General features: G+C 46.8%; 1 protein-coding gene across 1 annotated transcript in view; it reads left to right on the top strand.

Annotated features, from left to right (window-relative positions):
• The window catches only part of Stab2 (stabilin 2), a 154,639-nt gene that overhangs the window by 47,159 nt on the left and 85,548 nt on the right, over positions 1–21,932 (top strand). The window contains exons 16-25 of the mRNA XM_026398214.2: positions 1,100–1,153; positions 1,459–1,539; positions 4,092–4,244; positions 7,210–7,272; positions 10,105–10,188; positions 10,936–11,022; positions 12,009–12,120; positions 15,609–15,789; positions 17,717–17,810; positions 19,189–19,347. Of these exons, the coding sequence (XP_026253999.2) occupies positions 1,100–1,153; positions 1,459–1,539; positions 4,092–4,244; positions 7,210–7,272; positions 10,105–10,188; positions 10,936–11,022; positions 12,009–12,120; positions 15,609–15,789; positions 17,717–17,810; positions 19,189–19,347 (1,068 nt within the window). The remainder of the gene's footprint in view (positions 1–1,099; positions 1,154–1,458; positions 1,540–4,091; positions 4,245–7,209; positions 7,273–10,104; positions 10,189–10,935; positions 11,023–12,008; positions 12,121–15,608; positions 15,790–17,716; positions 17,811–19,188; positions 19,348–21,932) is intronic.

The following is a 21,932-nucleotide window of genomic DNA, read 5'->3' as shown; positions in this document are numbered from 1 at the left end:
TCAAGTGGCTTAATCCATGATTAGGTTGCAGCTCTCATAATCTTTTCACCTCTGAGCCTGCTTGCATTGCTCATACGGGAGCTTTTGTGGAACACTGCATATCCGAATAGTAACACACGACTTATAGGTGACTCCCTGGCACAGTGACCAAGGCCAAATGCAGAGGCGGTCTGAGTGAGGGGAACCTGAGGTCAGCAGGGCTTTCCTTTAGCCTGGCTCTTCAAGGTATGGGAACATGTCCCTAGAAGGTCAACCTCCTGGCAGTGAGTAGGGTCTTGGATTTGTGATCCTTCGCCTGTCCAAGTCAGAATGACTGCACTGTGTCACTTAAGGAGCTTATCACTCCCAGCTCCAGCTCAGCTGGGAGAGTGAGACAGGCTGTAGGATGTCACCACTACCTTCCTCCCCCAACAGTGGTCCCCTACTCCATAGCCTTCCTCCAGGGGCTCCCTGTGGGGACTATTTATCCTGCCTTGGTCCCTCTGTGTTCCCTCTTTTTTCTCCACTGTTACTTTAGTTTTCTGAAGCAAGAGAAACCTTGGAAAGGACTTTGACAGGGGATGACCTTCCTGTGGAAGGAAAGGGGATCAAGAACCCTGGGGTCTTATATTCCAGAATGGCCATTACATGGCCTGACAAGCAGTAGTTTATTTATGGAGCAAGTGAGAGACTCATAAATGGAGGTCTGCCTCAGAAAATGCAGAACGTAACTTTCAACATTCAGAAAGGTAATAGAGCAGGATGACTGAGACCTTGGACTAATTCTTAGTCTCATAACCTGAAGCTATTGGACCTTTGACGTGTCCTTGAAACTCAGTATTATCACATATAAAATGGGCCAGTAGCAGCCCCTGCCTCTCAGGGCTGTTGGAAGAAGAAATGAAGCATGCATTTCTATTTTTAGATCAGCCCCTGTCACCACCTGAAGGTCTGGGGAATGTTAGGTATCTGGGAGATGTCTTTATTCTCATCCTGGGTTTCCCAATAAAGGGGTTATGAATCATTTATTTTTATGATTAAGTCATTTAAAGGACTCCCACAAGAGTAGGAGTGGAATGATTTCCTTATTAACTAAAGAAGTATTTTGGTTCCCTTACAGGGCTCTCGGAAGCTTCTGGAACTCGTCAGATACCACATTGTCCCTTTTACCCAGGTTGGCCCTACTCTTCCTGCTACTTTTCCCTGCTTTCAAAACATCTGGTCCTAGTCTTGAATTCCAATATGTGGGCACTAGAGGGTTTTTGATGTGTATTCTTCCTCTTTAGCTCTGAGTGAACCCTCAGTCGTGAATAATGAGTCTGATATCAAAGAAATCTTCAAAGCCACAAAAACTCATGACATCAAAGCTCCTATTATTCATTTTGTAGACTTTTAAGGATCCTTTTCTTTTTAAGGACTGTGAGAAATCAGGACTGTGCATTTGCTCCCCATGTCTCCATTGTTGTCTCCTTGTTGCAGCTTGAAGTGGCCACTCTGGTTTCCTCCCCTCACATCAGGAGCATGGCCAACCAGTTCATACGGTTCAACACCACCAGCAACGTAAGTGAGCACCCTACGGCAGGCACCCACCCCCACACGCATTCTTGCTCTGTGAATGACTGTTCATAAGGATGGCATTACCCTGCTTCTGCGTTAACTCACAGGTTTAAGATCTTTATCACTATTTCACCTTTCAGCAAATATCTGCTGAGCAGCTGTGTGTGTGATGGTGTGTCCTAGATACCGGGGATAAAGAAGTGAAAAAGACCATCTGTGCCAGCAGGGAAAACAGGCTTTGAGCAACTCGTTAGGCAATCGGCAAATTATTTAATTGCAATTGCAATTGCAATGAATTCCAGCCAGAGGGATTGCAGAAGGCTGTGAAAGTCCATGACAGGAGGGGCTGAGACAGGCAGCAAGTTAAGGACCCTGGGGGAGGTGGTGATGCTTGGGCCACTCCTTGGAGGATGAGTAGGATGAACTTGGTAGAATGAGTAGAAGAGGTTCCGGACTGAAGAGAGAACATTGGCAAAGGCCCTAAGGTGAAGGAATCATGACTTATTTAAAAAACAGTGGTGCACGCCTATAATCTTAGCAGCTCTAGAGACTAAGGCAGGAGGATCGCAAGTTCCAGGCCAGCCTCAGCAATTTATCAAGGCCCTAAGCAACTTAGCAAGACTATGTCTCAAAATAAAAAGGGCTGAGGATGTGGCTCAGTTGTTAAGCCCTCCTGGGTTCAATCCTTGGTACCAAAAAAGAAAAGAAAGAAACTCAAAGAAGGAAGTGTTATTCCACTAACCCTTTGGTAACATCAGCAAAGTCGGCCAGCATAGAGTCGTTGTTGCCCATCAATTTACCACTGTTGGTGATCATGACCGCCTGAGCCTTTCAGCACGAATCATATTGAGTGCTGCCCATGTTCCAGCCACTGTTTTAGGTCCTGAAGCTAGACCAGTGTGCAAGCAGACCAATGTCCTGGTTGCATGGAACTTTCACTCTGGTAAACAGGGAGACAGTCAAGGAAAATGTTTGAAAAGCAAGGCGACTCACAGAGTGGCAAGGAGGAAAGCAGCAAAGCTAGGAAAGGAAGAGGAAGTAGGGAAGGGACTGATGTATTAGATAAGTGACAAGAAGTCATCACCAAGAATACATCAGAGCCAAGGCTTGACGGAAATGGAGGAACAGCAGTGTGACTTAGGGAAAGAACATTCCAGATAGAAGAGGAAACACAAGTGCAAAGCCACAGGGCAAAGAGCACGCCCGAGCTGTTGAAGAACAGTGAGGTAGGGTGGCAGGAACAGAGGAGCAAACGGGAGGGAGGGGCAGGGCTTGTGTGGAGGAGGCGGGGCTTTCTGAGGGAAGGGGCGGGGCCTTCTGGTGGAGGCAGGGCCAGGGAAGTCACATGGCCTGTGAAGTCAGGGAAAGAAGGCTGATTCTCTGAATGACATGAGAAGCAACTGGAGAATTGTGAGCAGAGGAATGACGACATCAGACATACATTTTGGGAGACTGGTTAAGATTTGATGTCAATAATGCATCAAGAATAAAGGTGACTCATCCCAGGTAAGAAGTGGTTGAATGATGAATACATTTTGAAGGGAGGTAGACCCAGTAAAATTGGTAATAGACTGGATGGGTGATGAAGACAGAGAAATCCAAGGCTGACCCCTGGCTTTTTGACTTGAGTCATCAGAAGGATGAATGAAGTCGCCATTAATCCTCCCAGGGGAGCAGGTCTAGAGAAAGTGGAGATCAGAAATCTTTGCTAATTTGTTTATCTTCTGCTGCCTCCACTAGAACCTAAGCAAGAACTTGCCTATTTACTAATGCATCCCCAGTATCTAAAACTGACCAGAGATCATTCAAGGACAATAAGTGTATTTGAGTGGGTGGATCTTCATTTCACCAGAGAGGTCGCACAATTCACCCAGAGCACATAGGCTGTAGAGCTGGGACAGCTGAGTGCGGAGCTCTGTCCCAGCTCAGCACCTGCAAGGATATCCCTGCCAGGTGTCAGTCAAGAATTAGCTTAACAGATTCAGTGTTTCCCGACAGCTTCCAAGGAAGCTAGCGTCCTTCCCTCCACTAAAAAGTTAAGTGACATAGAGGACTTTATTTTAAATTGGTTTTATTTTTTTTTAAATACATGACAGCGGAATGCATTATAACTCTTATTACACATAATAAAAGCACAATTTTTCATAATTTTGTATATAAAGTATGTTCACGCCAATTCATGTCTTCATACGTGTACTTTGGGATTTTTTTTTTGCATTACAACTCTTATTACACATATATACTACAATTTTTCATATCTCCTGTTTGTATATAAAGTATGTTGACACCCAATTTGTGTCTTCATCCATGTACTAATGTTTTCTCTGATATAAGAAGGCTGGTTCATAGTGGGGTAGGGAGGGAGAGCATGGGAGGAATAGATGAATTCTAGATAGCGCAGAGGGGTGGGAGGGAAAGGGAGGGGGCAGGGGATTAGCAAGGATGATGGAATGTGACATAGAGGACTTTGAAGTGAGGCTTTACCATTCATACCTACCTAGGGACCACTGGCCCTCCTGCCGCACAGAACAAAAGATGTTATCACCTCTTTCCAGGGACAGCTTTTGGCAAACGATGTGGCCATGGAAGAAATCGAGGTCGCTGCCAAAAATGGCCGGATTTACACCCTGGCGGGAGTGCTCATTCCTCCCTCCATCATCCCCATTCTGCCCCATCGATGCGATGAAACCAAGAGAGAGATGAAGCTGGTAAGAGAACTGGGAAAATGCAGCCGATGAGCCCCCACCCCGACCCAAGCAGCCAGTGCTGCACACAATTCAGAGACTGACAAGGAGCACATTGCCACAGGAGCCCTGTCTCTGGGGGTTCTGTCTCTGTGAAGAGGCAGTGAACCTGAGGTCCATGGAAACCACTCTGCACACGTTTCCAGGGGGAGTTCATGAACGATGCTGCACAGGTGTGTTGGGATCCTAGTGCTGCCGTAATGGACTGCCACACACTGGTGGCTTAACGCAGCATTTATTCTCCCACAGTTCTGGAAGTCAGAAGTCTGAAATCACGGAGTGATGCTTCCTTTGCAGGCTCTGGACTCCCCGCAGTCCTCACCCTTCTTTGGCTCTCTATTTCCATCTTCAGGTGGCCTTCATCCCTGTGTGTCCTCTCCTCCTTTTATAAGAACACTAGCTGGGTGTGGAGGTGCACGCCTGTAATCCCAGAAGCTCAGGGGGACTGAGGCAGGGTGGTCACAAGTTCAAAGGCAGCCTCAGCAAAAGCAAGGCGCCAAGCAGCTCCCGTGAGACCCTGTCTCTAAATAAAATACAAAATAGGGCTGGGGATGTGGCTCAGTGGTCGAGTGCCCCTGGGTTCAATTCCCAGAACCAAAAAAAAAAAAAAAAAAAACCCTAGTCTTTGGATATAAGGACCACCCTAGTTCAGTGTGACCTCATTGTAGCCCAACTAATTACATCTGTAAACACCCTATTTCTAAGTAAGGTCACATTCTGTGGCTTGGAGGGGGGGGCATATGAATTTTTAGAGAGACTCTATTCAACTTACTAAATCACAACTGGGGTCAGCTCAGGGTCTTTTCCCCCATGAGATTCAGGATCCATTTCCATCCTTCCCCCACCCGGGTCACCTGGAACCACCCTGCTCCATGCCCATAGTTTCTCTAAAAGGAACTTAAGATGAAATTTCCCCACAGGTGGATGCTCTGGTCTGGTGAATGAACTCTCTTTCTGTAGTTCTTTTCAAATACCAGATGTCTGTTTCCCTGTGAGCTTCTCTGTGCCCTCTAATGGCCTTTCCTGTTTCCATAGCAACTTTTGGCTCAGTCTGTTTTAATCAAAGCACCCCAAATTCCAACACTGCTCTGTGTGCCATCTTTAAGTTCCTATGGAGACCATAACCCCCAAATAGTTACAATACTGGGCATTTTCAGGACACTTCAATAATACTTCAGTGATTCTCCTCATGAAGTATTTGGAACATAGGACTGAACAAGGAAAAATGGCCTCATTTTATTTTATTTCATCTTATTGTCTTCTCGATAAAGACTAGAAACAGCTAGCTAAGAACTAGGCGTGGGATTGTGGTGATTTTTTTTTTTATTTTGGAGTTCTTAATTAATGTCATGACTGATATGTTTTAGGCTCCTGAGCAGAGGCTGTACCAGTTAGATGCCACGAGGGGGATTTTACCCCATTCTGGTCACCCCTTTTTAAGAGAGGTTATCAACAGGGTCGGCCTCCTAGCCAGTTCCTGACAGTGATTTCTGTTTGGTTCATTCTTTGGAGATAAGCAATAGCGGGTCGTCGTCTGGCTTAGACCTGGGCGAGGATCCAAACAGGCCAGAGAAAGTGGTCTCCTCTCCTAAGAAAGAAACGAAAAAGGGAGTAGGAATCAATAATTTCAAGGGTTCTCGGAGCCCTCCCCAAGCAGCTGCCATTCAAGTTCCGGACAGGAAGTGTGTGGAGGGACAATGGCAGCCCCACTGCCCACCTTGTCGCAGAGTTGTTCTGTTTCAGATTGTTCAAAAGCTTATTCTCCATGTCCCTGATGGACAGAATGAAGCTGTGGGTTGAAGCTACAACCCAAAGAACTGTGGCTAAAGGAAAAGAACTCCTCCAAGTCGGCCTTAGAAAGAAGTTTCCCCTACTGTTTCCTGTTTGCTCTAGTCTTAACATCAGTCGTGTCTGTTCTGCCTCGTTAGGGTGGTTTTTATTGGATCTGTTATACATCCAAACAGACTCTCGGGAAAGTGGGTACTAAGGACTAGCAAAGAGAAGGAGCAGCTGGAACCTTCTAGAAGTCTCAGTTTTCACCAGGCTGAACTCATAGCTACCTTCTCACATGTGTGTTTGGACTTCAGAGGTTTAATAAATATCACGCTCCTAGTTAGGGTCCCTGTGGGGAACAGAATTCATCCCGGAGCCCACTGCAGAGCTGTGGACAGGGCCAAGGACAGGTTATGCTGGGGACTTCAGGGAGGAGCACTGGTGGGCCACCATTTCCACCAGGACCCAGGAGCCCAGGAGCAGGGTACAGAGTTACCAGAACCCAGTGAGAGCCAGAAGAGCGGAAGTGGTGATGTCTGTCAGGATGTCTCAGAGGGATGGGGCAGAGCAGAGGGGAACAGGGAAGAAGTCCTCGATCTTGCTTTATTCTACCCACCAGTCCCCTGCTGGTACCTCCTATTAGCCAAGCCAGTTGGAAGCTGGCAAAGAGTCAAGAGGCCATTTTTTGTGTGGTCAACTCACTGGGGCAAAGCCAGGTAGAGAAGATCAGAGAACAGATCTGGAGACCTGGAGGCCAACACCCCATTTTGTCCCACCTGAATTGAGAACCAATGGAGGAGAATCCAGGGGACTGACGGGCAGAGTGTCCGTGTTCAACCTTGTACTGCTAAGCCCACTAGAGAACATGGCCCCGAGTCTGCGGCCAGTGGTAACACTTTGTCCCTCAGAGGGATCAGAAAGCTGGGCCTGTGGACCGGCTGGTTCTATCCAGAAAGAGGCAGTGGAAAGGGCTACTCAACAGGGTCTGCTCCTTCCTCCAAACACCCCTCCCCAGCACTGACTTCCCTCTTCTCCCCTGGGGAACTATAGTGAGTGGAACCCCCTTCACAAAGAGAGAATCCGAGTCCAGAGATGGAGCTGTCCCCCTGTCCCCCCTAAAGGGACACCAGTACTGACCTGCTGTCTTTGCTTTCAGGGCTCTTGTGTGAGCTGTTCCCTGGTGTATTGGAGCAAATGTCCTGCCAACTCTGAACCCACAGTGAGTGTGACAGTTTCGTGAAACCACAGATCACCAAAGGAACCCAGTGGTGTGGTTTCTCACCCTTTCTACCTTCCTTCTTTAAAAGATGTCGATGCAACTAGGGTAACAGAAACTAGCTCTTAGCCTGCTGTGTGGGGTGCTAGCCAGAGACCCCACAGATCTGTGTGTGAATCCGAGCTCATGGACCCCAGGCAAGTTGTTTCAGTCAGCTTTTTCACTACTGTCACTAAAGGATCTGACCAGAACAATTTTAGAGGGGGAAAAGTTTATTTGGGGGCTCACGATATCAGAGGTCTTAGTCCATAGAAGACCACTTCATCCCTTGGGGCTTGAGGTGAGGCAGGACATCATGGTGGAAGACTGTGGCAGAGGGAAGCAGCTCACATGGTGATCAGTAAGCAGAGAGAGAGACTCTACTCCCCAAATACAAATATATAGCGCAAAAGCATGCCCCAATTCCCACCTCCTCCAGCCACACCCAACACTTCAGTTACCACTCAGTTAATCCCTATCAAGGGGTTAATTCACTGATTGGGTTAAGACTCTCATAATCTAATCATTTCTCCTCTGAACCTTCTTGCATTGTCTCACACGTGAACTTTGGGGGGACACCTCACATCCAAACCAAGTATTTAACCTTCTTGCTCTATTTTCTTCATCTGTAGGTAATAATAATAACAGTATTAGCATCAATAAAACCCAAGCACAATGTCAAAATCAACCAGCCTCTTAGGAAGGGTTCTTCTCTGCTTCGCCCTCTTAAATAAAACCCAGTGTTTAAATTTGCTATTTTTAATGTTTGTTTATGATCCTAAGTCTTATTATGGAGAGGAAAAAAATAAATGAAAGAAATGTCCAGAAATATACACTGTTTTAGTTAGACAGGAGGAATAAGTTCTAGTGATTACAGAGGTTAGGCACAGCATGGCAATTATAATTTATAATAATTAACTGTATATCTCAAAATTGCTAAGAATAGATTTTAAATGTTCTCCCCACAAAGAAATGACAGCATGAGAAGTAGCAGATATGCTAATTAACTTGTTTAATCATTCCACAATGTGGAATACAACATCATACTGTATCGCATAAATATGTCTAGTTATTATGCATCAATTTTAAATAAAATAAATATCAGGGGAAAGACCCTGGAGCGACCAGAAGCTTTTCAAGCTCGATTGAATTCTGCACATGTTTATTGAGGGTCGATCAGATATTAGACATAGTGTTCTGGGGTGTAAAGATGAGTAGGATCTAGTTTTGTTTTTATCTTGAGAAATTCAGTCTAAAAATGAAAACAGAGAGTTGTGCAGTGACCTGTAGCTCATATACCAAGTGCTTTATTGGTGGCAAAGAGCAGAGTGTTCTAAGGTAAAAATGATGATGGAAATTTCTGCCTCCAAGTTCATTATAAGAAAGAATTTCTCAACCAGAAATATCATTCATCCTTGGGATAGATTATTACAGAAGTTGGCAAGCTTATCAATGAAATCTTATTGTGAAATATTTAATAAAGCCAAACATCAAAATTAAATAGGTGCAGATATTTGTTTTTCTTAATGAAGCTATCACCTCTGAGCTCTTCAGTGCTGCCGGGAACAGGGAGGGAGGAGGAAAGGAAACCTGGTTGGCTGGTGTCACCCTGGTTGCTATGTGGATGGACACGGACGTCGTCCTGGATGCCCTGTGCAGCAGCACTGAAGCAGGCACACCTGCAGCACCCTCTGTGTGCCTGGGAACAATCCAGAACACACAGAGCTGGCATTCCTGGTGGTCATGATCTGGGCTCTGTGTAACCACCGTCCTGCCCGCCGTGGCCCAGCAAAAGAGGAGAAAGGGATTGCACAAGTGAGAGCCAAAGAGTCCCCAAATCACCCCTCCCGCGATCCACGTTATCCTGAGATCCCAAGGAGGCTGGATGTCCCTTCCTCAGGGGCCTTGGAATTCCTTGAAATAGCGAAGACTGTAGGATTTTATAGCCTGAGAAGTTCTCATGGTTCTTAAGCGGGAGCCTCAGAGGAAGAGAGAAACTTGATAGGAGAAGCATTTATCTCATGAAGAATTTGAGCCAGCAACTAAATTCCTATGATGAAGCTGGTTGTCAGCGTTTTTGTGTCAGGCTGGACAGCTGAGACCTGTAGAGACTCCTAAAGTTAATGGGTTATGAGACTCATTCTCTGGACCTGATGCATATGCGTGAAAAAGACAGTGATTTCTCCTGTGCGGTCCTCAGTTTCCTTAACTATTAAAAAAAAAAGGCACAAAAACATTCACAGGAAGCTGAAGACTGATGACTTCAGAGGTGTGATATGTGTGGCCTCATGTAAGTTCTCGACAGGTGGTAGTTCTGGATGCTTATGGGTGGACATCAAAGGTTTAAGAATGAGTGCCAGAAGGCATTGAAATCTTCCCGCTCCAAAGAGGTCGGCTCAGGCTGTTGATATTTTTGCTGCTGGATCTTTGCACAAAATAGCAATGAACTCCAAAATGTCTGGACGAGGAGCTTGGGGTGGTTAGATCAGAAAAGGGAGCTAGGCCACATCCAGGGTTTATTAGGAAGTGCTCCCTGATCAGTTAGAGGCGTCTGCCCTGGCGTGAGCAGAGGCAGAGAGATACATGTGCCAGGACTGTGCAGACCCTGGCCTGGAGTCTACCAACCAGGAAGCAGGCCAAAGGAGAGTGAATGAGCTCTGACCTGAACCAGGGGTGCTGGGGAGGCCTGTGCTCTGACATCAGCAGAAAAACAGAACAGAATGGCATGCGTCTGTAGCAGCGGTGTGATGCCCAGATATGGACCCTGATATGTTCTGCCCACTGCCTGTCTTCCAGGCTCTCTTCACACAAAAATGCGTCTACAGGGGCAGAACGGGCCTGAAGAGAGGCTGCACCCGATACTGTAATGCTACTGTGCAGGTAAGGGGGGTGTGGCCAGGGCCCTCATCCAGGCCACCAAAGGCGAGACAGATCCAAGGCCACACTCTTGGGCCCATAGTCACAGGTGGCCTGTGGGACTTTGCAAGGGAACCTCCTCATGGCAACCAGGTCACCCCCTCCCTGCATCACATCTCCCTGAGACCCCGATTCCTCTTCACTGAGCCCTGCCTGAGTCTCCTGCCTGTCTCTCATCCACCTTCCTGCCTCAGAGCATCCACACCTGCCATTCCGCCCTCCAGACGCTCTTCCAGATTTTCTGGGGCTAACTCGTTTTTCAAGTCTCCTCGTCACTCCCACCTTCTGTGTCACTGCCTGATCCACAGTGGCCTGCCCATTTCCCCCCCCCCCCGACCCCAGCCTCCACTGCCACCACCAGATCACAGTACTCTGTTTTCCCAGCACAAACCATTCTCTGAAAGACCTTTTGCTTTTTTAAATTTCTGTATGGACTCTTCCCTGATTGCCACGGAGCCTCTGTGGGCACCAGTCCTCATCTGCCCTGCTCACTGCTTGGGGGCCAGGCTGGCACCCACGGTAGGTGCCCAGTGGGTTTGTGGTGATCAGATGGCTGAGCACTAGCCATGTCGTCATGCACCAAAGTGAAAAGCCAAGCTCACAGGGGCCCCGATGCGGTTTATTGTAATAATGGAAATTAAGACATGTCTCCTTTGAGGAATCCGCCCTCTTCTTGGGCTTTCGAGGGACAACACACATTTTGCTTCTCAGGTACCAAAGTGCTGCAGAGGCTTCTACGGGCCCGACTGCAGCCCATGTCCAGGAGGCTTCTCCAATCCATGCTCTGGCAACGGACAGGTGAGAGGACAGGCCCCTGAGACACGCACACAGCTTCACAAATGCTGAACTCGAGGGTCACGATGATTTCCCAAAACTGCTGAACCAAAAAAAAAAAAAAGAGCACAATGTGATCACTGTTCCCAGGAAGTAAAAAGAATTGGATTTTACTAGGGGAATAAAAAAAAAAGTGTCTGTGGGAGATGGCACTTTCTCCTATGGGAGATGTCACGGTCTAAGACTTCATGGTACTTTTAAAAAATCTGATAGTGTTGCCCAGTGACTGCTTTTGTTGTTAACCCATCTACCAAACCTAGTGAGCTGTACAGGCCAAAGCTCAGCTCATTTCAGTTGGAGGCCAAAGGTGAAAGTAGCCATGAAGCATGTGGGAAATCAGAGACCAGAGCATTTAATGGTCCACATGTAAAATACGGCTCTTGTAAGGGGAAAGAGGACCACGCAGCCTCTAGTGGGGACCTCACACAGAAGGGAGGAATGGGGAGAGGCCAGGACTCCTGACGGTGGCCAGGTGGTTGGGAAGGCAGACCGTGCTGGACTCTGACATGTGTCCCTCTACACATCTGGCCTTGCCGGACCTGGGCAGGCAGGAGGCAGACAAGTTCACACTGGGGAGTCACAGAGCTAAGGGAGCGTGGGGGGCAAGAAAGGCCAGGCGCACATCTGAAGGTCTATATTAGCACTGCCATCTTTTAAATGTCACGTGAAGGTTTCCAGTTCGTCCTTGTGGTCCCCTCCTTCAAGGAGATCCCTTCACGGTCACTGTTTTATTGTCCTATCTGATACCAAGATGACCGCACTTCCCACGAGGAGTCCCAAAGAGTCATTCCAAGTGGGACGGAACCCGAGTTCACAGCGAGGCCATGACACGTGGGTGCCTGTGACTCCTTGGCCAGGCTGGCACCCACGGTAGGTGCTCAGTGGGTTTGTGGTGACCAGATGGCTGGTGGTGTGTCCTGACGACCCACCGGGCCTGCCCTCGCCCCCAGTGTGCAGATGGCGGCAGTGGCAATGGGACATGCATGTGTGACGACGGCTTCCAAGGCTCCCGGTGCCAGTTCTGCTCCGACCCCAGTAAATACGGACCTCGCTGTAACAAAAGTAAGTGTCACTTCAGGGCCTCCTTCTGCCGGACCCTCTTGCACAAAGCCAGCCAGCGCACAGGCCTGGCGTCTCATGGTAATTTTGCTTGCAGTACGTCATTGTCACAGGCATTTTTTCCTTATGTTCCTATTAGTGCCTATAGTTGTCCATAACAGGGGAGTTCATCTTGACATGTGACATCATTGGCTCCCTTTCTGTCCCCAGTTCTTCCCCTTTCCCTTCCTCCTCCCTCCCCTTGATCTCCTTCCTCTACTCCACTATTCTTCCTTCTATCTTCATGAGATTCCCCCGTTGATCCAAAAGAACTAAAATACAGACATAAGAATGTTTATAGTAGCACAGCTCACAACAGCCAAGTTATGGATAGATAAAGAGAATGTGGTGTAGCTCCACAATGGCGTATTATCCAGCCATAAAGAATGAAATTATAACATCTGCTTGTAATGTCCTCCAGTAATGGAACTGGAGGTCATCATGCTAAGTGAAATAAGCCAGGCTCAGAAAGTCAGGGTAGAATACTCTCTCTCATATGTGAAAGCTAGAGAGAAATGAGGAATAAAAAGAGGGGATCTCATGCAAACAGAAAACAGTGGAGCTGAAGAAGGGGATTGAGGAGGAGGGAGAAGGAATTGGAAAGGGGAGGAACTGCAGAATGAACCTGATCAAACTGTGCTGCGTGCAGGTAGGAATGAATCACAATGAATTCCACTTTGACATATAACTATAAGACACCAACTTCTAAAATCGCAGGCATCTGTTAAGTGCTGCTTCTCAAGTGGTAGCAGGTGCCAAAGACTTGGCCCCACCTGCAGAGTTCCTGACTCATTAGGCCTAGGAAGAGGCCTGAGAATGTGCATTTTTAACAAGTTCCCAGGGGATGCCAAAGGGGAGGCACCCTTTGAAAACTGTACATCCCTGCAGCAGTCATGGGTCTGCATCAAGGAACAGGCTTGCTCTCAAGCAGTCCTCTCAGCACCTCTATTTGCAGTAACTTAGGCAAGTTACTACACCTCTCTAGGCCACCAGGTCTTCATTTCTAAATAATAGTAACACTAGTAACTAGTAACTCGCAAGGTTAGTGCCAATTACAAATGGAAAGTTCTTCTGTTAAAGCAATGCTTAGCACATGCAATGTGCTAAGTTTAGCCTATAATTAGGCTATTATTATTATCTCTCTTTTTTTTTTAGTTGTCAATGGGCCTTTTTTTTATTTATTTATATGAGGTACTGAGAATTGAACCCAGTGCCTCACACATGCTAGGCAAGTGCTCTACCACTGAGCCACAACCCCAGTCCTACTATTATCTCTTATTGTCGTTGCTGTTGTTGCTTTTATCCTAAGTGCAGTAGTATAAGAATCAAGAAGCTTGAAGAACATGTTAGAAAGTTCCAAACAATGAATATTGAAAAAAAAAATCAGACACAATTTTAGAAAAATGTATGAGGCTTTTAAAAATGACATCCTGTGTATATTTAAATATATGCATTTTAAATACATATTTCTAAGCTAAGGTTAGAAAATAATAACATAGTGAACAAATAGGTAAGAATTTTCCATGCAGTCTAGACCAACTGGAAGTTAAGTTCTCCAACTGCAATTTACTGACTATATGACCTAAGGAAATGTCTCTCCATTTCTCCGCAAATTAAATGAAGATAATATTGATACAGTTGTCACTCAGAATCCTGGGGGAACTGATTCCATGACCTCCATGGATAATAAGATCTATGGATGCACAAATCTATGTAGCATTTGCATATCTTCTCATTAAACCATTCCTAGCTTACTTATGATGCCAAAATACAATGTAAAAGCTATATGAACTGTTGTTGTACTTCGTTATTTAGGGAATAATGATAAGAAGAAAAGTCTGTATATATTCAGGATAAATACAATTTTTTTTTTTTTTTTTTTTTTTTTTTTGGTCCCAGGGATTGAACTCAGGGGCACTTAACCACTGAACCAGTCCTTTCTTGGATTTTATTTAGAGACAGGGCCTCACTGAGTGATGCAAATTTTTTCAGAACATTTCTAATCCAAGGGTGGTTGAACCCATGGATGCAGAATCTGACTGTTGAGAGTATAGAGTAAGGTCATATTTGGAGATTTTAACACAGAGCTTGCACCCAGGAAGTAATCCATAAGCACAGCCACACTCATTGCCAACACAACTGACCCCACACATCAGATACCAAGCACACGACCTCCCCCTCCCCCCCTACTTTAACCATCTTCACAAACACCCTCAAGGCAACAGAAACCAGAGCACAGCACAGTCAGGGCTGTTGAATCCTATTTTATTGTTCTTTTTTTCCAAATTTTGTGGTGGGGTTATTTTTTTCCTATGTTCTAAGATGAAAAACAGACATTAATTCAAGAGATTCAATGTTGGCATTTGTCTGAGGCCTTGGGGCAGGGGGTGGGGGCTGGGGCTGGGGCTGGGCTTCCAGTTCCAGTGTCTCTCATCCCTGGTCTGTGGCTGCCCACAGCCTCCCAGGGGGCTCTTGTTCCTTGCATTTTAAGAAATGTTTTGTTTTAAATCCAGCTGTGGTTTTCCAGAGCCCCTTGCTTGTATCTTTCTTCCCTTTCCTGGTGGTGGCTGCTGATTCCTATCCCATCAGTTCTTTCTGGGACAAAGTCCTGAATCCTTGGCCACTTCCTTGGAGAATCTCCATGTCCCTCCTTCTCACTTCCATATGCACAGGCGCCACAGTCTGATGGCTGGGTCTCGTTGCAGTTGTCAAGACTTCTACTCAAATCAAAGGAAGCAGCTGAAGTTTAAAATGATAGCAGAGATGCAGAAATGCCTGTGAATATAATAGAAATAGATTTTGGACACCCGGGTTCAAGTCCCTGCTTGGAACTTAATGGCAAGCTGAACGATTTTGTTCACCTCTCTGGGCCTCAGTTTCTGCATCTAGAAAACGGGGTTATGAGGGTGCTTACTTCCTGGGGCTGGTGACTGTTTATGACATGGTACATGCAGAAGGCTGGGCCCATGCCTCAGATAAAGTCAGGGCCCAAATATTAACCACTGGTTATCATGGATTTCTGAGATGGAGAGTGACACTCGAGCCCATCTGGGGCTCTGCCAGCCTGAGAAATCACTGTTATTTTTTCCAGAATGTCTTCAGGAGAAGGTGAGAAATTTCTTGGCTAAACTCCCCAACCACAGAGGGGTTGAAGATGGAGTTCCTTGGCCTCTTTCCCAGCAATATAAGCCACTTCCTCCCCACCTCCCCACATGGACATATAAAATACCCTGGGGACCAGGTTCTCCTTCCTGGGTGGGACGGTTGGGCTCCCCGGGCTCAGGTGGCCTGAAAAATAGTGAGACACTAAGAAACAGCAGCCGGTGGCTTCCCTGCATTCAGGAGAGGCCCCTCTGTGACAGGAGAGGGAGGCCAGAGGAGGGGCGCTCTGCCCTGGGGTGCCCCAGGCTGAGCATCTCCAAGCCGTGAGTGTCCCCATCCTTTCTCTTCAGAATGTCTGTGTGTCCACGGAACCTGCGACAACAGGATAGACAGCGACGGTGCCTGCCTTGCTGGGACGTGCACAGATGGCTCCGCGGGGAGATTCTGTGACAAGCAGACATCAGCCTGTGGGCCCTACATGCAGTTCTGTCACATCCATGCCACCTGTGAATATAGCAATGGGACAGCCAGGTAGGTCTGAGAAGGAAGACCCCTGACAACCCATAGTCTCAGTGCCACCGTTAGATGGAGACAGCCCATATCTAATTCTTGTGCATAAAAGCTTGTTCTCTCCGGCTGATGTGTGGCTTTTGTGGAAGAATGTCAGACTGAGCTGGATTCAAATTGAAGCATTCTCTGCTTTGAAACATACCAGGTGTGTGACCTTGGGCAAGTCACTTAATCTCTCTGAGCCTCACTTCTCTTATTAATACTAATACCTCCTTAACAGGGCAATGGTGGAGGCTAGCCCATTATAGATGTCACCTGGTGACAAACTGTAATTAAGATCACACATGTGAAAAGCAATGAAGATTTGCTACCAAATTCCAACCTTCGAAGGCACCTTTACCTTTCCTAAGGCTGTTAATAATTGCTCTCCTGTTAAAGGTATCTGGCATGAAATGGAATCTTTTGTCAATGGATTGCCATTTATTTCTTTAATACTGCCTAAAACCTCCTTGGGCTCAGGGCATGAGAAATGCCGTAGGGACCTTTTCTGTCTGGAGATACGCGGTTCCAAGGCAGTCACCACCCAAAATATCGTGGGGAATGCAGAGGCTGTCTGGAATTCCTGGCCCTGTTCTTATACCATTTCTCTTAATTCATATTTTCATAGTTATTTGCTTACTTGTTTTGATCTGTCTTCCCCACTAGACTGTAGGCTACCTGAGGCCAGAGACTGGACTTTGCCTTTTCCACAATTGTTCTATAGAAGGTCTTCCTGAGGCCTTAGGATCTGCTTCAGTGCATAAGGCAAACATCGCACATAATCAAAATTACCCTAGGAACCTCTTCAGTCACCCACAGAGCTCTGTCTGTATGTATCATGTTGCCTTGCGTAGGTCAAACACCTTGGAAAGGAGCAAACTATTTCTTCATGTGGATGCCAGATAAAGTGCACAGCTCCTCTAGGAACCTTGATATAGGAGAAATATTTTTGTTAACTTTGGAGAGTATCTCTGAGTAAGTTACAGTAGGATGTTGAGGACCACAGCCGAGTAGGGATGACACATGGCATTTTTGCCAGAAGTAGTGGTTGAGAGGTGACACCAGCGAGCCATTAAGATGATGACTTTTGAGTTCTGGCGGAGTTCCCATTGAGTTCCGCTTGAGCTCTCGCGGGGATTACGGGAGAGTTCCCATTGGTTGGGGAAGTGCCGGAGGAGGGATTTTCCGGTTGCTGGTTCCTGGAGGAGCCCCGTGGTGTTTGGGGGGAGTTCCCGGGAGCGTGTGTGGAGTGTGCTGGTGGAGTTCAGAAATAAAGTTTGTTCCTGCTTCAGTGGCTCGTGATTTGTGCCCAGCCAGACTGCAGCAGTAGGACATGGTGGAATCATGGAGCCATGGAGCTGTCAATAGATATTGACTGGTTGATTGAATGAATGAATGAACGAATGGCCTGCAAAACGTGTCAGTGTGGAACATCTTGAGACGAAGCATTAATGGGTCAGGGAGCTATGTCGGCTCAGAGAATGAGGCACCTGAGAGTGTTGTTTGGAAAAAAAAGAAATATCTGAGGGGTCCAATGGGGGAAGAGAAGTTTCACTGTCACTTTCAAACATTTCAAGAACTGTCACATACAAGAGAAAGCAGAGCTGTTCTCTGTTGGACCAGAGGGAATAACTAGCATTGAGCTGGGGTTGCAAAGAGGCAAGTTCTGGCTCAATAGGAGCAGAAAATCTGGGTCACACAACTCTTAGGAGGGGGGCCTGGTTCCCACCCAGGTATATCTTACTCTAGACCCCAGAAGTACCCTGGCCACCTTCACACCCTGCCTTCCTCCACGAGAGTCAGCTGGCCACCTGCCTGGCCACAGTGGTTCACCCCTGGCTGACCGGCCCTGTCCTGGGTGGCTGGTGCTCCTCACTCCAGGGCTGATTTTGTGCATTCTTCTTTGCAGCTGTGTTTGCAAGGAAGGATATGAAGGGGATGGGGTGCAGTGTTCTGAGAGGGACCCTTGCGTGGGATCAACCCCAGGAGGCTGCAGCCGCAACGTGAGTGTTGGTCTTCATTTCCAAGCTGCCTAGGTTTATAGGAAATCCTGAGGGAATGCATTCCGGAAGGCAGTGTCTGGCTGGGCGCAGTGGCTCACACCTGTAATCTCAGTAGCTCAGGAGGCTAAGGCAGGAGGATTGCAAGTTCAAAGCCAGCCTCCGCAACAGTGAAGTTCTCACACAACTCCTACCGGGGGGGGGGGGGGGGGGGGGCCTGTCTCTAAATAAAATACAAAATAGGACTGGGGATGTGGATCAGTGGTCAAGTGGTCCTGAGTCTAATCCAACCACCTCCCAAAAAACGAGCAGTGTCTGATTGCCCTTCCTATGCACAAAGCACTTGTGGTTGAGGTTGAATTTTAAAGATGGCTGCCATAGGCTTGCTGAGAACTTTAACTCCCCAAATCAAATATGCAGAGGGATTTAGACCCTTCAAAAGTTAGCCTGAGAATCCGATATTGAGATCAATAGTAATAACTCTTGACTTAAACTTCCCAGCTTATAAGGGACCTTAATGTACCTGATCTCATTTGCTCCCCGCTCCAACCCAGTGAAGTAGGCATTGTTATCCCCATTTCACTAATAAGAAAATGAGAGAGGGGACATTAAGTGACTTCCCCTAATTGTTTTCAAGGTTGTAGCCAGAAGCCACCAATGCTTTCACTAATACTTTGGGAATGTCCCCACCACCCAGCCCTAGGCACCTCCACTCTTTAACTGGTGTCCTCCTTTCCTCTCCTGCTGCTCACAATACATGGCCCACCCACAACCAGAGTGGCTCAAAGTGAATGCGATCTTTTCCCCAGACTGCAGCCCCTTCAGTAACTCCCCCAGGCTCTGAGGATGAAATCTAGACCCAACTGCCTGGTCCCAGCCACCAGGCTCCTCTTGAGCAAACCCACCTGCCTCAGACAGCCCATCTCAACGACTTATGTGCCTTTCCTCTCCCACCTGTCCTTCAGCCTCTGCTGTGGTCATCCCCAGAAATCAGGGGGGTGGTTTGCATAGTGGTCAGAGAGGGATCTGGATTCCTGTCCCTTTGTAGCTATGTGACCTTGGGCAACACCTATCTCCCCATCTGTAAAATAAAGACCATATCAGGATGATTGTTTACACCTACCAACCAAAGAAAACACTACTGGCTTAATCAACAACACAGGGACGTGAGTAGCGGTGGCCATTAGCAGGCCAGCTCCAGGCAATTCTGTTCTCTAAATCTTCTTTCCATGGATGTTCATGCAAATAAGCATCTCAATTATTTCCACCGCACTCCTTGTGAATTTGTGTTTCTAGAACATACCTCTGGATCCCTCTTGACTCTTGCAGTCGAGTGGCTGGGCTGAGGTTCAGAGTCTTGCTGCATCTCTTTCTCCTGCAGGCAGAGTGCATCAAAACCAGCACGGGGACTCACACCTGCGTGTGCCAACAGGGCTGGACGGGGAACGGAAGAGACTGCGTGGAGGTCAACAACTGCCTGCTGCCGGGCCGAGGCGGCTGCCACAACAACGCAACCTGTTTGTACGTAGGCCCTGGGCAGGTAGGTTGGCCTCGGAAACAGAGAGGAAGCAGGCTTCCTGCGGTGACTTCTTCTCCTGGCCACTGAAGTACTTTGGCTAGGAGTTACTGTGGCTTTCTTCTATCATGTGTGGCAGTGAGAATGCGTGGTCACAACAAACCTATGACCTAGGTTTCATTATTATCCCATCTTATTGAAAGGAATTGATGCACCAGGAGGCTAATTTGATCACATCACCTAGAAAATTAAATCATTTGAGATTTGCACCCAGAGAGATTGGCTCCAGAGCTGCCCTCGTAGTCACCACGCTGGACCACACCTTATATGTGTGATTGCTCTACAGCTTACTGACAATTTCCACTTGGCTTCGTTTCATGGAGACCAAGGCAGGGAAGGCTACTGCAAGGGTTGTACAACAAGAAGGTAGTCAATGTCACTCAACTGCAAACTTAAAAATGTTAAAATGATCACTTTTGCCATGCATATTCTATAAAAGAGGAAAAGATAAAATTCAATTCAAATTGATTTAAAAAGCAAAGGGACTATTTTGGTTCACACAACTATAAAGTCCATGCAAAGTTGTGGCTGCAGCATGATTCAGGGCTCAGCAAGCAGCGTGAAGGAGCCACACCTTGACCCTGCTGCTTCTCAGGCTCCTGGGTGAGGGATGGTCTCCTGCAGCTTCAGACTTACACCATCACAACACTGAGAAGAACAGAGAACATTTTCTAGTTAATTCCACCTCAAATCCAAGATTCATTCTCTTTCACCGCCTCAAAATGAGTGTGTTCACCACCCTGCTCATCTGACATTTCCAGAAATCACACTCTGTGGCCAGGCTGTGGGATGTAGAGACAAGCCTGAATTCAAGTCCTGTGCTCCCACCCTTGGCTAGAGGAATCAGAAAAATATTTTATTATATAGACCAAGAAAAAGGGAAGGATATCCCCAAAGTCAAAGCAGAGTACAGTTTCCAGGAGAGAGAGCAGATGTGGGCTGACAAAATAAATTCCCTCCCTCTTTGATCCAGTGCTTCTCAGTGCCTACTCTGGTTCAGCCAATAGGCTCAGTGCTGGGGACAAAAGATTACCAGGGCCAGGGCTCTCAGCCAGCCCCAGAGAAATAGAGTCTGGTGCAAGGTGACAGACAAACATAGGGAAAATAAAGTGATAGGAACTGGGGTTGTGGCTCAGTGGTAGAGTGCTCGCTTAGCATGTGTGAGGCCCTGGGTTCGATCCTCAGCACCACATAAAAATGTAAGATATGGTGTGTCCACCTTCAACTAAAAAATAAAGATTAAAAAAATTAAAAAAAAATTAAGTGATAAATGCTGCAAGATCTGTGCAGAGGGAGTCCCACGGTCTGGTTGTTCCACAGCGTCTGGAAGCTGGTTTCCTACTGATCCTTCTCCTTTCCCTGACAGCAGCCGCTGCTCCTGGGTATGCAGTCAATGAGCTTTCAAATATAGCTGCAGGAATCCTAATGGAAGAGCTCACTGCAGTCTTATATTTCGCTGAGCATTTAGTTAATGATTGCATTAGTTTTAGACTCCTCACTCAAATTTCCAAATTGCACTTAAGCAAAGAAAAAAAATGTCTTGATGTCTGTATTTGTTTTTAGAGCTATTGTAACAAAGCAGCACACACAGGGTGGCATAGAACAACAAGAGTATCATCTCACATTTATGGAGGCTGGAGGTCTGAGGTCAGTTGTCATCAGGATTGATTCCTTCTGACGGCTTGAGGGAGAATCTGTCCCTTGCCTCTCCCCTAGCTTCAGGTGGCTTGATGGCCATCTTCTTCGTCCCTGGGCTTGTAGACACATCACCCTGATCTTCACCTTCATGTTCACGTGATGTTCTCCCTGGATACATGTCTGTCTCCAAAGTTCTCCTTTTTATATAAGGACACTGGTCATATTGGGTTCGGGTCTTTTCCAGCATGGCCCCATCTTAACTAATTACAGAAGAGCAACCCCATTTTCAAAAAAGGGAGTCAGAACTTCAACATATGAACTTGAGGTTGAGGGGACACAATTCAACCCCCACAGTATGGATCCCCACTCCGCTGCACCTTCCTTTCTACAGATAAATGTAAAAAGCATCTCAGTGGGGGGCAGGGGAGAGGGAAGGTTTCTTTATATAAGGTTTCTTTATATAAGGACACTGGTCCTTATATAAATAGAATAGATGGCATATAAAACTTCCCTCAGTTAGGACTAGTTGGCTTGAAAAGTTTGAGTCATACCAAATAGATACTAACCTGCATGTGCTTCTGTATCCTGTATAATTGTATATATGATATACATACTTACCTTATAAAGCACACATACCAGATAATACTTGTGCTTTTAAAGATAACGATTCATAAATGGAAGTTCTGTTCACTTCTTTCCTCAGCCTAAAGGGTTGTCTTGTGCTGCCTCTGGGGTGCATGTATCTGCTTCTGAAACTAATCCCCAAGTAATTTTCCACCAAACACATGCACACCGTCCCATCTCTGTTCAGTTCTCCTGACATTTGCCCTCAGCTTGAATGACCTCTGCACCTCTCTTTGCCCTCTACCAAGGATCAGTCATGTCTCACTTTCCAGAACATTCCCAACCCA

The sequence above is a fragment of the Urocitellus parryii genome, chromosome 5 (assembly GCF_045843805.1).
Source record: "Urocitellus parryii isolate mUroPar1 chromosome 5, mUroPar1.hap1, whole genome shotgun sequence".
NCBI classification, from domain to species: Eukaryota; Metazoa; Chordata; class Mammalia; order Rodentia; family Sciuridae; genus Urocitellus; species Urocitellus parryii.
This window is presented reverse-complemented; position numbering and strand designations above follow the sequence as displayed.